Raw genomic sequence first — 11,973 nt, 5'->3', positions numbered from 1 at the left:
ACACCAACAATCCATACGTTAACAATGTCATTTCCATAAATATAAAAATTACATCAAAGCTACGTTAACTTCCAAAACAGCCCATAACAATTGCAACATCAACTTGAATCATGAAACTCTTATCGCCAACATAGAATTCACAACGACAACAACTAAAACACTAAGTAACATTAATTCATTCCTTGTCACACAAATGACCTATATTCGGCCACCACCATACACATATATTGATGATTCTCATCCATTACAACACACCACAACAACTAAACATGCCAAATAGAATTTAATTCAACACTCCTACACAATACACACATACACGGCCACAAGTCAACCACACGACCCAACTCCCACATGCAATATTTCATGGGTTTCATCCATTTTTACATACTACAACACACACAAACCATCTATAACATGTAAAAACAAGATTAAACCTTACCTTTCTTCTTAACTCCTCAACTTAGCTAAGGTCGCAAATAATGAAAACGAGCGGTTTGTTGCCTCAAACAATAACTCCACGTTAACAAGGACCCTTCAATTAGTGGGTTTACTAGAAGAAATTATTTTTGATGGTTATTTTTGGACTTCAAAATTTTTGCAACCATGGCCGAACGGCCTTCTTTAGCTTCTCCAAGCTTCGATTTTTCTAAGGGTGAGATGATGAAGAATGGTCACTTAATCATCTTTAGTAGCATATATTAGGTTTCCACGTGGCCATGGCTCCACACCCACGTATTCGTGGCCCCTTGTTTTTTTTTTTTTTCCTTTTTCCATGAAATAATTACTTTCCAAAAATAACATTTAACCCCAAATTTCCTTAATATTCCATACTACAAAATCATAAGCAACTTATGTCTTAAAACAAAATCGTGGTTAAAAGTCTCGACTTTGTATCCCGGAATAGTCTTGTCCCTAACTTATCGTTTTTAACTCGGATTGTCCCGATGTACAAAATACGGGATATAACAGCTAGTGCCCATAATAACCTAAGAATAGATTCTTTGTTCCACAACATAGAGTCAATGATATCCAAGCCCCCCGATGATTTAGTCTGATAGAGTTCTTCCCAAGCTACAAGAGCTTTTTTACTGTTTTCAGGGGATCCTTTCCGAAGAAAGCTTCTGAATATTGTTATGATCTGCTGATGTATCTTCTTGGGAAGTAAAATACCTGTGCCCAATAGGTTTGGATTTCAAACAAGACACTTTGATCAGTTGCAATCTTCCAAAGTATGACAAAAACCTGGATGTCTAGCATTTGACTCTTGCAACAATTGTCTATAAGTGGCATGCATTGATTGACACTCAACATTGAGATATTTAACTATCACATCAATATATTACTTTCTGATCCGTGGTGTCCATTAATTAATTATTTAAATCATTCAAATTGAATTTAGAAAAAAAAAGTCACAATTAAAGAACTGAAATGTATTCCCCTTTATTCGTTATTCAAATATGTTACTATTCGATTATCTTAAATTCATACTATCTTATAAAACACAATCGGAAAAATCGAACCCATAAGAGAAAACCAAATAAAACAAAATTTATTTTGGTTTGGATTGGATGTCAATTTTCCGAAACCAAAAATCAAAGAACCAAAATCAAATAATACAAACCAAACAAAAAAAATGAACGAACACCCCAACTGGACACTAGTAAAACTAGAGGGGAACTATTTATATATACGAGAAAGCTATGACAAATATTCATGAAAATCCAAGATTTAGTAGTCTGTTCATTCTCAATATAGTATCTATCGGCCATGATCTGTCATTACGGACAATTATCTCCAATATAGAGAAAAGAAATAATTAACGACTAGAATGAAATATGCTTTCTCTCTGTCTCTCTCTCTCTCTCTCTCTGTCTAAAATAAAGATTTTTGTCAGCTCTAATCCTAAATTACAATAATACTGAATTCAATGGCCCTAACCTATGATCTCGCCAAGCTTTCAACCTATTATAAACCAAAGAAAGCGACCCTAATTAATTCTTCTTTGGTACAACACATTTGACTTGGACAGCTAAAGTCTTGAAGATGTTAGGGCATGGATCCTTATTTGTCTCATCAAATATTTCTCTCTCAACTGGGATAGAACAAGTGTGCTTTCCCAAACAATATTTTTCTGCAACTTTAATACTATTTGATGAAGTGCAATTTCCCATATAAAAATTTCCACATGCACCATCTGGATCACCATAACTAGCAAACTCAACTTTTTCGATCACATTATCATCTGGACAAGTTAAATGAGCTCCTGCTTTAAGATCTTCTACAACCGCGCGGAATTTACTACCAGATCTCTCCCAATACTTAACATTTGGAGGATGATATTCGGTGATCATACTGCAAATTGTGTCTCGGTTCACTGTTACGATTTCAATTTTTTCTGGATGACCTCCCGTTTCTTCAAAAACAACTAGAAGATTATTCTTTGGCTTCAAAAATGCTCTTGGAACATGATATCTGGGGCAGATCAATTTAAAATTGTCATATATGCTATCATATTAGATTTGGGCTTTATTCTCGAGAGCTCATATATGAAATACTTACTCGGATTGAGTCGGTTGTCCAAGAGGAGACAGGAAAGATACCCAGTAACGACCAAGGCTTTTACCATTGACCCACATCATACCTTTTTGCATTTGGTCCATTCTTAAGGCCACTGGGTCAGTGCCTTCAGGGGCATCAAAATATGTCTGTAACATAAAAAATAAAAATAAAAACTTATATACTACTCCTAATTAATTGAATTGTAAGATCAGTATAACATATTGTTGATAGTGAGAAAATCATAATATAACCGAGTAAGATAAATTTAATTCGAGGTATGTTGTGTTGCTATGGTAAAGTTTAGCGATGTTACTATTATAGTGAGTAATGCTCAATTACTTTTATATGACAAAAATAATTTTGTGATTTTAGTGTTATAATCGATAAAGTTTAATACCTTTACTATTATAGTGAATAAAGCTCAATTACTTAAATGTACCAAAATAATTTTTTGACTTTACTGTAATATAGAGGGTAACACTCAACGAAAATATTAAATCGAATAATTTTCTGCTAACTCACCTTATACCAAGTAACATGTCCTGGTGGAGGACCAGTTACGGAAGTCCATTTTACTTTCTTTGCACCATCTTCTGTGAATAATTGTTCTTTTTCTCCAAATACACCAACCTGAAAGACAACCAACAATGATTTAAATTTTTTACTAATGATTTAACATTAGAATAAAAATATTGTCAAATATCAATAAATAACTAAATATGTGTGAATATGTATATATACCTCATGTCCCCAAACATTTAGGGTGATATCAAGAGTTCCGGCCATTAAACCTTGAAGTGTTACACCACGTGGTCCTGCAAACCTCTTTTCCATATAGGCTCCACTATTCTGTAATATTCATCAACATTAATTCTCTTGATTTTCTCTATGAATATATATTCATTTTAGTTTCCATCTGCATCCGATCCACTTTGGGATCCGATTAGTCAGGATTCGTATTAGGAAGTTCTACCTTGAGAGTAAAACACTCCCTGCCAGAGGAGACTTCATATTTGGGGCTCGGACCCGAGGAGACCTCTGGTTAAGGATTTTTTCAGGGATAATTACAACCCAATACCTTTGGGTGATCTAGTTTGCAAAATAGCAAGCAAATGTATAGATTTTGTACATTTATACTTAAATATACATTAGTATACATATAATATACATATCATTCTATATATTTTTTATATTATATTTATACTTAAATATACATGTACTATACATATCATTCTATATAATTTTTATATATATCTGGGCTACTGCCGGTAATTAAGTTAGGCCAAAGGAACATAAACGAAAGAATCTCTTCTTTTACGTGCAATGAGAGGCTATTAAGAAAGAAAACAATACCGGATATCCAACTATCTCAGCCAAAAGGGTGATGTCATTAACTCCGGGTTTCAAGACGATGGGTTGCCGGAAAACGAAGCTCTTCTCAATATTGTTCCCATGCCCAAACCCTAAAAATATGTAATTGTGAAACAAATATTAAGCAATTTTTGGGACACTCTTGCAAATTTATGTTTTCTCATAAATGATTAACCAATTAAACTCTGAGGGTCTGTTCGATATGATAGAAAACATTTTGGAAACGTTTTCCGATGTTTGGGTCGAGAGTAAAATATATATTTTTGGAAAAAAATATAGCAATAATATGAAACTAAGAGTTAAAGATAATTGTAAAGGAAACTTAATTCCGTCCAAAAGTGAGGCAAGACATTTCCCTCTTTTGATGAAAAATATTTTCCTTGAAAATATGTTATGACAATCCAATACTAAAAAATAACTCTTTTCTAGAAAATATTTGTCATATCAAGCACAACCTAACAAAATGTCAAATGGTATTTTCATAAGAAAACCTACCAACATATTGTCCATTGACAAAGGCACCCAATGCATGGCCCATACTTGCAATTTGCAAGATAGGGAGAATATCAGGTCTCATGGGCAAGTCACGTCGATTAAGGTTGATGCTGTGTTAAAAAATATTAGAAATAAAGTCAAGTCCAAATTTAAGTTATATGTACTGACAAAATAAACAATTTATATCATCAATCCAATTTAACAAGCTACAGAGGATTATTAATTATTTAGTATATATTATCAATGAATTCTTATTAAATAGAGTTACTCGCAAATAGCAATTACTTTGTAAATATCCCGAAAGTGTAAACTTTTTTTTACATTAAATTGAAACTAACAAAAATAATACTATCAAATAGCCTTTATAATTAAATTACCTTGTGGCGTACCACGCATAGTCTGATTTATCTTTAGTCAAAGCGTAGAGCTCCAAGGGTTCCCTGTTCTTAAGTGCTAAATCATTGATAGTTGGTACTTTTTCTTGATACATTTCCCATTTAAGATTCTTTGCTTTCTCTGATGGTACAAAATTTCTTGAATTGTGTTGGGAGACTACCTGTTTAATTCCAAAAGAAAATAAAATCCTCAGTATCCATTTTCTGATAATCTTGATTCTCCATAAATAGTTAAAATATTTTTTGTGACTGAAGCCTCGTCATTTTGTAACAGATGGTCAGTCGTAAATTTCATTCTTTTAAAAAAAAGTACTTAGTGAAGAGTTTGTGATGGATTAATAACTTTGTCATAATTTGTGACGAATTCATAATGAACCCTCCCGTCATAAATTTGTGATAGACCATCATTTTTGTCACAAATTTGTAACTAAATTGTGACATATCATGATGTCATCACAAATCTCTTTCATATTGATGAATTCCGTCATAAAATTATCACAATTTGTCCGTCATGAATATTCCATCACAAAGTTGTGTTTTTCTTATAGTGCATAAAGGTCAAAGAACTGAAATCTTGTTTTTTTTTTTTTCTTTTTATAGTGCTTAAAGTTCAAAGAACTGAAATCTCAATCAAATAAAAATTTAGTTGGAATTTTTACCGTTTGGGTGTTGTAAACCACAGTCTTACAATCAGCAAGAATGCTAACTGATTTTTCAGGCAAGTAATATTCTGCTCCCCTAAATGTAATGTTGGAAGGTAGCTTGGTGTGGTTGTTGGTCAAAAAGGCAGCACACATAGGATCAGTTCCAGTGTTCTCATAGACAGTAATCTACATTTTATGTATCAAACGTGTAAGATTTCATACTCAAGTTACATAATATTACTAAGAATTTTAGTTGTATGTATACACTAGCACTAAAAAAAGAAATTACACCATCAGTTCAATTTAACCCCAGTAGTAAGTTATCATTTTATTTTTCATGTTACTATGTTAAGCTTGATAGAAAGTAACCACTTGTTGCCAGATGCAATACAAAAACTATACACCGATAGTGCATAAGGTGTTTGCTACTAAAGGAAAAAAGTGTGTATATATATACACACACACACACACACACATATATATATATATATATATATATATATATATATATATATATATATATATATATATATATATTTTTATTTTCAAGATTTTGTAAGAAACGTAAAATATTATTCCAAAAACATTTATGTATAATTAGGCAAACTATGAAGTTGGAGATGGTTGGGAGTGGACTATGAGGGTGGAGAGGGTTGGGTAGGGGGTGGAAGAGGGGGGGGGAAGGGAGTTTGAAGGTGCTGGGGTGTTTTGGGGGATCATAGGTGCTAGGGTGGGGTGGGGTGAGTGGTTTTGGGGGTAGGGTGGAAGGGGACAAGGGGAAGGGGTGAGTGGGGGTTAGGGGCGGGGGTGGAGATGGGTGAAGTATTGGGGTAGGGAGACAAGCACACAAAATCCACTATGAAACTTGTTTTTTCTATTTTCACGAGCAAGTTATTTTTCTGATTCTTTAAGAACTTACTTTTCAAAACATTCTGACCAACCAAACATTAAAAAAATGGTGAATATTTTCCTCCATACCAAACACACCCTTAAAATATACTGCTAAATATGTGTTGAAAAGATGGTTATCGGTTCATAGAATGCTTAATTACCTCAAGGTTCTCGTTAATCTTCTGTACAGTGCGAGTACCCCAAAGAAGAGCTCTTCTTGACAATCTTAAAGCCCTGTGCAAGTCTCTCAAGTGACTCCATTTAGGGTCCCTCATTAAACCTTAGAAGAAAGGTACTCAATATTTAATTAATTAAATCAAAGTGATTTAATGGTATTAATTACTGAAAATATTATAGCTCAATGCCTCTAGGCGATCTAGTTTACAAAATCTGATCAAATGTATAGGGTTTGTATATTCATACGTAAACATACATATAACATATATACCTATACATATAATATACATATTCAATGTATAAGTTTTGTATATTTCGGCCATATTTGTAAATACGTTTGGCCGACCTGTATATATTGATAAGTTTTCCATTGATTAATTTGTTATATTGTTTAGAATTAAGTTTACGAGTTGCCTAATTAATTACCAAATTCATCAAGAGGGGCCTCATCATAATAACGAGTAGTCACGAAAGAAGAGCTTGATCTTCCAAAGTTGGTTCCACCATGGTACTGGAAAACAAGAATGAAATTAATTTACATCATTATTCAATTTAAGCTTTGATAAACTATAGGCTAAATATTGATGTGGAAATTAAAGCATTAAAAAAAGTACCATGTAATAGTTTGTAAGAGTTCCACTCTTGGCAAAGAAACGAGCCACAGAAAAAGCAAGATCTTCTGCTGATCTTTGTGATGGCGGGTCTCCAAAAGTTCTATACCTGTACTTCATTTTTGTTAACATTAGCTGCTTCAACGCAATTTAACCTGTTATAAAAGGTTACTCGATTTATTCTATAAGTTGTTAATTTCACTTACTCTGATTAATTATTGTTTAATATGATCTTATAGTGTAAAAAATTTCTACACTATCAATGTAGTGTATGATACTAACCCTATCTACACGGTGGTTACATGGAAATATTTATGTAAGTCAATGTTTTTTCAACTTGTCCAAAAAGATGTATAAGCTCAGTTACAAATTGCAAATTCTTAAGCAAATCAAGAATAAAGGAGATTTGTGAAGAAGTAAATGCGTGATTTTAGAAAATTTAAGAGCGGGAGAAAGACGAAGAGGAGCTGAAGAGAACGAAGAAAGAAGTGAAGAGGTTTATGTTGCCTGTTTAGGCGCTGTCATTTGATTCTACAAGATACTGCATTATGAACAGTGATGCATCTATGGTGTTTGATAGTATGCCAAAGCAACTTAACAACTCTTTATTTCTTTGTTTTCTCCACAAAGTTGGTTTCATGTGTTTATACAAAACATATACATTATATATACATAGTTTATATAATGTTTATATATAGCTATACAGAACATATACATTATCCATATACCGATGATACAGTGGGCTACGGCTGAAAATTAGATGCGTGGGCCCCATTTATGAGTTATTTCCCCTAAATTATATTGAAAGGGTAAATTGTACTTACTGGGCTGTCCAATTTTCAGTCCACAAAGAAGGCTTGTTGGGACCATTAGGGCCCGTGAAAGTATCCGCACAATGCCTCCCATTGCATGTGTTTATCTGAAGGTAATAATGATCATGATATGTAAAATTACAACCCAATGTCTTTGGGCGATCTAATTTAGAAAATATGATCAAATGTATAGGTTTTGTATATTTATATAATATACATATCTATATGTATGATATACATAATAAGTGTATGGGTTTTGTACATTTCGGCTCTAAGTTTGGCCGAACTGTACATATTGGTAAGTTTCTCATAATGATATGGAAAGAAAATGTTTACATGGTCTTTTGGACTTTCTAAAGTATTCTTTTTTCTTTAAGGAAACGATAATAATAATAGTTTCACACAACAAATTAAATGAACCTACCACTGAAGGAGGGGCATCTTTTTGCTTGCACATAATCCAGGGTACTCCATTGTATAATTCGGCAGCCATATTTGCTGCCCACTCAATATATTTCTTTCCATTCTCTTCATAAGCAGCCTGGACATTGTTGTACTCATTTTCTATCTGTTAAATAAAATTATACATGATCTTCACATATCAAGAAGGTGTACAATATATATATACACACAAGACGGTATTACTCCCTCCGGATCAAAAAAGAGTTCACTTAGCCATTTGCACACCCCTTAAGAAAATACTAACTCCTAGACAAAAATAAGTAATTTGACTAAATTACCCTAATTAAATAGGCATTGGGATTTGATCATATAACACTTAATAGGGCAAAACATGAAAAAATAAGATTAATTTTTCTTATTTGCTAATTGGACTTTTTTTTGATCCAAGAAAAAAAGATAAGGACTTTTTTTTATTCGGAGGGAGTAACCATTAAAGATTTTAAGTTATAAACGCTACTATCGAAGTAAAATTGTCATACCGGTGGTATAGCATATAATTTATTTTTAAAAGAAGTTTAAGATTTATGTACTGATAATATAAAAAATATTTATATAATTAGATCACCATAAGATAAATACATGTATATCTCATGAAAATTGGCACTAGCTAGCCATTGTAAAATTTTAAAATAAAGTACATTCGTTATCCTTTTCCGGGTTAGTAGACCCACTTATTTATAAAGTATTATCTGTAGTTATCTTTGGGCGTCGGATAGTGAATAAATATTCTATATTTTTAATATATATATATATATATATAAATTATAAATATTATTAAATTAATAACGTGAGAGACCTGAGCCAGGATAATGGGACCTCCTTGGGGTGCGAACAACTTCTCCTTTTTCATCAATTCAATGATCATTTTTGCGTATTTTTTCATATGGTACTGCAACATGGAGAAGAAAAAGTGAGAACAAATCTATTTAATATGTCATTAAAAACAAGTCTATAATTAATTAACAACATGCAAATTGTGATTACATACCACGAATGGCTCGTTATAAGAACGGAATGTGATATTTTTAACCTCTCTTAACCAGTATGGAAACCCTCTGTTGCATGATCAAAATATTGATCAATAGGTCATAATCAACATAATTAAGGTTAAAAAAGGATAGATAAATTACTTAACACTCCATAAATTAAATATACAAGAATATTGCGTATACCCTGAACTCCATTCGGCTTCAATATAAGGTCCAATTCTCAGAGTTACATACATATCCTGTTTACCGATCTCCTTGATGAATTTGACAATGTCAAAATCTCCTTCAAAATTGAACTGCAAATCAAACACAACCAAGATCTCGATATGAACTTCACAAGAACAAAAACTTAATAATTTAAACAAGTGCATACATGATCAGAGCTTTTTTTTTAAAAAGAATTTTTTTTTTTTAAAAAAAATATATGTTTGAAATTAAAACTTGTGAGTATGTAACAAGAACATTCTTATTCAGCCATATTTGTCAGAATATATATATATATATATATATTCATTCATGACAATAAATTCCAAATTCGCATCTGGAGCAAGCAATAGTGTTTATTACCTGGCCTTGAACGGGCTCGTGAATGTTCCAGAACACGTAAGTTTGGATGAGATTAATACCTCCTTCCTTAGCCTTCCTAATGATATCTGGCCACATCTGGGGAAAAAGACATAATGTATAGTTTTGTGAGTCCTTCAATGAATTAATTAATATTAAGTGCTATTTTATGCAACATGTTAAAACTGGCTAGAATTATAATTTAAAGTCACCTCAGGAGGGCTACGGGGATAATGAATAGAACCAGAAAAGAAGAGTTCCCTGTTCCCATTGACGATCAAGGAACGACCATCGTAAGTGACGCCACGTGGCTTTTCGTCGCCGATCGCTGATGTAACCAACAAGGAAATCAGAAGGGCTAACGTTAATATTTGATTCACTTTAGCCATTTTTGTTTTTGTTTTTGTGTTTTTTAGTGTATTTTGTTTTAGTCAGTGCAAATGCAAGAGATAAGAGATGAGAGTTATATTAGCCATCTTGAATTATCCAATGTAAGTAATTGGAGTTTTACTGTTTTCGCTAACAAGCCTCGATCAGTTAATATAATATGAGGCTTGTAGAATTTCTCGTATTTTCGCGATCTACTTTTTTGTGTTTCGTTACTTGCTTGTGGTTTCTTTAATTTCTCAAACAATTTTCTAAGATTTTAAATATAAAAATTGTGATTTAAAGTGTTTTTAATGTAATCTTTAAGTATACAAATTTTAACTAATCAATAAATTGATGTTTGGAGCTGCATAGAAAATCAGATGTGTAAACTATCAACTTCTTTTTTTATCGGATGCCCCGAAGGGACAACTAGGAAACTTCAAATTCCACATTCTTCATTAAACAAAGGGAGTAGTCGCTGGTGAGTACTATTAATCAATATACTCCATCCATTCCATAATAAGTGACTTTTTAGGCTTTTCATTTTGTTTCAAAATAAGTGGTGCTTTATTATTTCAAGAAGAAATTGATCTTCTTCTTCCAAAATGACCCTTATTTACATAATCAGGAATCATTAAGCTTTTCTTTTTTCTAGACATTTAATTAGGGGTGAGTTAGTAAAAACATTCCTAATTTTCTAGGAGTGAGCACTTTCTTAAGGGGTGTGTATAAGCCTAAAATGTCACTTATTATGGAATGGAGAGAATATCTTCTATGCTTATAAATATTAAAGCCAGGTAATAAGAGAGTGATGTGGCACCTCTCTTAGCTTAAGCTAGGATTATCATTCATGTCTCTTTTCCTTTATTTGACTTTTAATTTTTATTTTCCTATGTTAATTTTTTTTTAATATATTTTGAAAGTGTCTACATGCATTAATCAATGGCCAAACCCATCGATAGACACTTGTGGTTGTCCGATTCTTTCACTTGAACACCTCAACTAAACTTTGTTTCATTTAGACACCTGAGGTAGGGTCCGACTGTTTCATTTAGACACTTTTCGCTGACTCAGCCAAATATGTAAAGAGTGTGTAACACACTCGCGAATGACGTGGCAAAATAACCAATTAACTGATTACATGTGGCATTTTGGGTCCGAAATAATATTTAAAAATGAATTATTCAAAAACTAAAAATAAAAAAAAACCCCAACCCACCTACCCAGCCCTTCTTCCCCTTTCTAAACAAATTCCACATACTTCTGGCCGGAAAATGAATAGTTTTTGTCGGAAAAATTTTTCATTTAAAAAAAGTTCAGATCTATTTTCCTTTGTAGGCTGAAATTTTGTATTACTTCTAAGATAATTATTTATTTATCAAAGTCAACCACTGAAATTTCGTCAAAATCAACCATCGAAAATATTCGGAAGGGTGGTCGAGAAGAAGAGAACACAGGGTGGGCTATTTTATTTTTTTTGGCTGAAATTCTTTAATATTAAACTCAAAATTCATTTTTGATTTTATATAAAAATTGCCACATGTTCTTAGAAAATGGGGGTGTTATTCATTTTTCTGATAAGCAAGATAATAATGGAGGAAGGTTTATTAATGGTAGAATATTAAGTGGAGAAG

General features: G+C 32.4%; 1 protein-coding gene across 1 annotated transcript; it reads right to left on the bottom strand.

Annotated features, from left to right (window-relative positions):
• Positions 1-1,572: 1,572 nt before the first annotated feature.
• On the bottom strand, positions 1,573-10,513 carry LOC132062862 (beta-galactosidase 13-like). Its single transcript, XM_059455337.1, has 18 exons — positions 10,183-10,513; positions 9,974-10,069; positions 9,590-9,702; positions 9,406-9,472; positions 9,214-9,306; positions 8,380-8,523; positions 7,968-8,062; positions 7,147-7,252; positions 6,959-7,043; positions 6,517-6,635; positions 5,480-5,650; positions 4,803-4,981; positions 4,426-4,535; positions 3,913-4,022; positions 3,301-3,408; positions 3,082-3,189; positions 2,560-2,705; positions 1,573-2,472 (listed from the first exon to the last, which is right to left on the bottom strand). The coding sequence occupies exons 1-18, from the start codon at positions 10,357-10,359 to the stop codon at positions 1,992-1,994; spliced, it is 2,508 nt and encodes an 835-aa protein (XP_059311320.1). The 5' UTR covers positions 10,360-10,513; the 3' UTR covers positions 1,573-1,991.
• Positions 10,514-11,973: the final 1,460 nt, after the last annotated feature.

Source organism: Lycium ferocissimum, chromosome 7 (assembly GCF_029784015.1).
Source record: "Lycium ferocissimum isolate CSIRO_LF1 chromosome 7, AGI_CSIRO_Lferr_CH_V1, whole genome shotgun sequence".
Taxonomy (NCBI): domain Eukaryota; kingdom Viridiplantae; phylum Streptophyta; class Magnoliopsida; order Solanales; family Solanaceae; genus Lycium; species Lycium ferocissimum.
Note: the sequence above shows the minus strand (reverse complement) of the source record. Positions and strands in the feature narration are given on the sequence as shown.

Bases quoted from the DNA above. Each gene is read 5' to 3' on its own strand.
- LOC132062862 (XM_059455337.1), bottom strand. From the start codon at position 10,359: ATGGCTAAAGTGAATCAAATATTAACGTTAGCCCTTCTGATTTCCTTG. The intron at 5,651-6,516 runs GTAATTAAGCAT...CATAAAATGTAG, and splicing joins AGATTAACGAGAACCTTGAG to ATTACTGTCTATGAGAACAC. The intron at 4,982-5,479 runs GTAAAAATTCCA...GGAATTAAACAG, and splicing joins TGGTTTACAACACCCAAACG to GTAGTCTCCCAACACAATTC.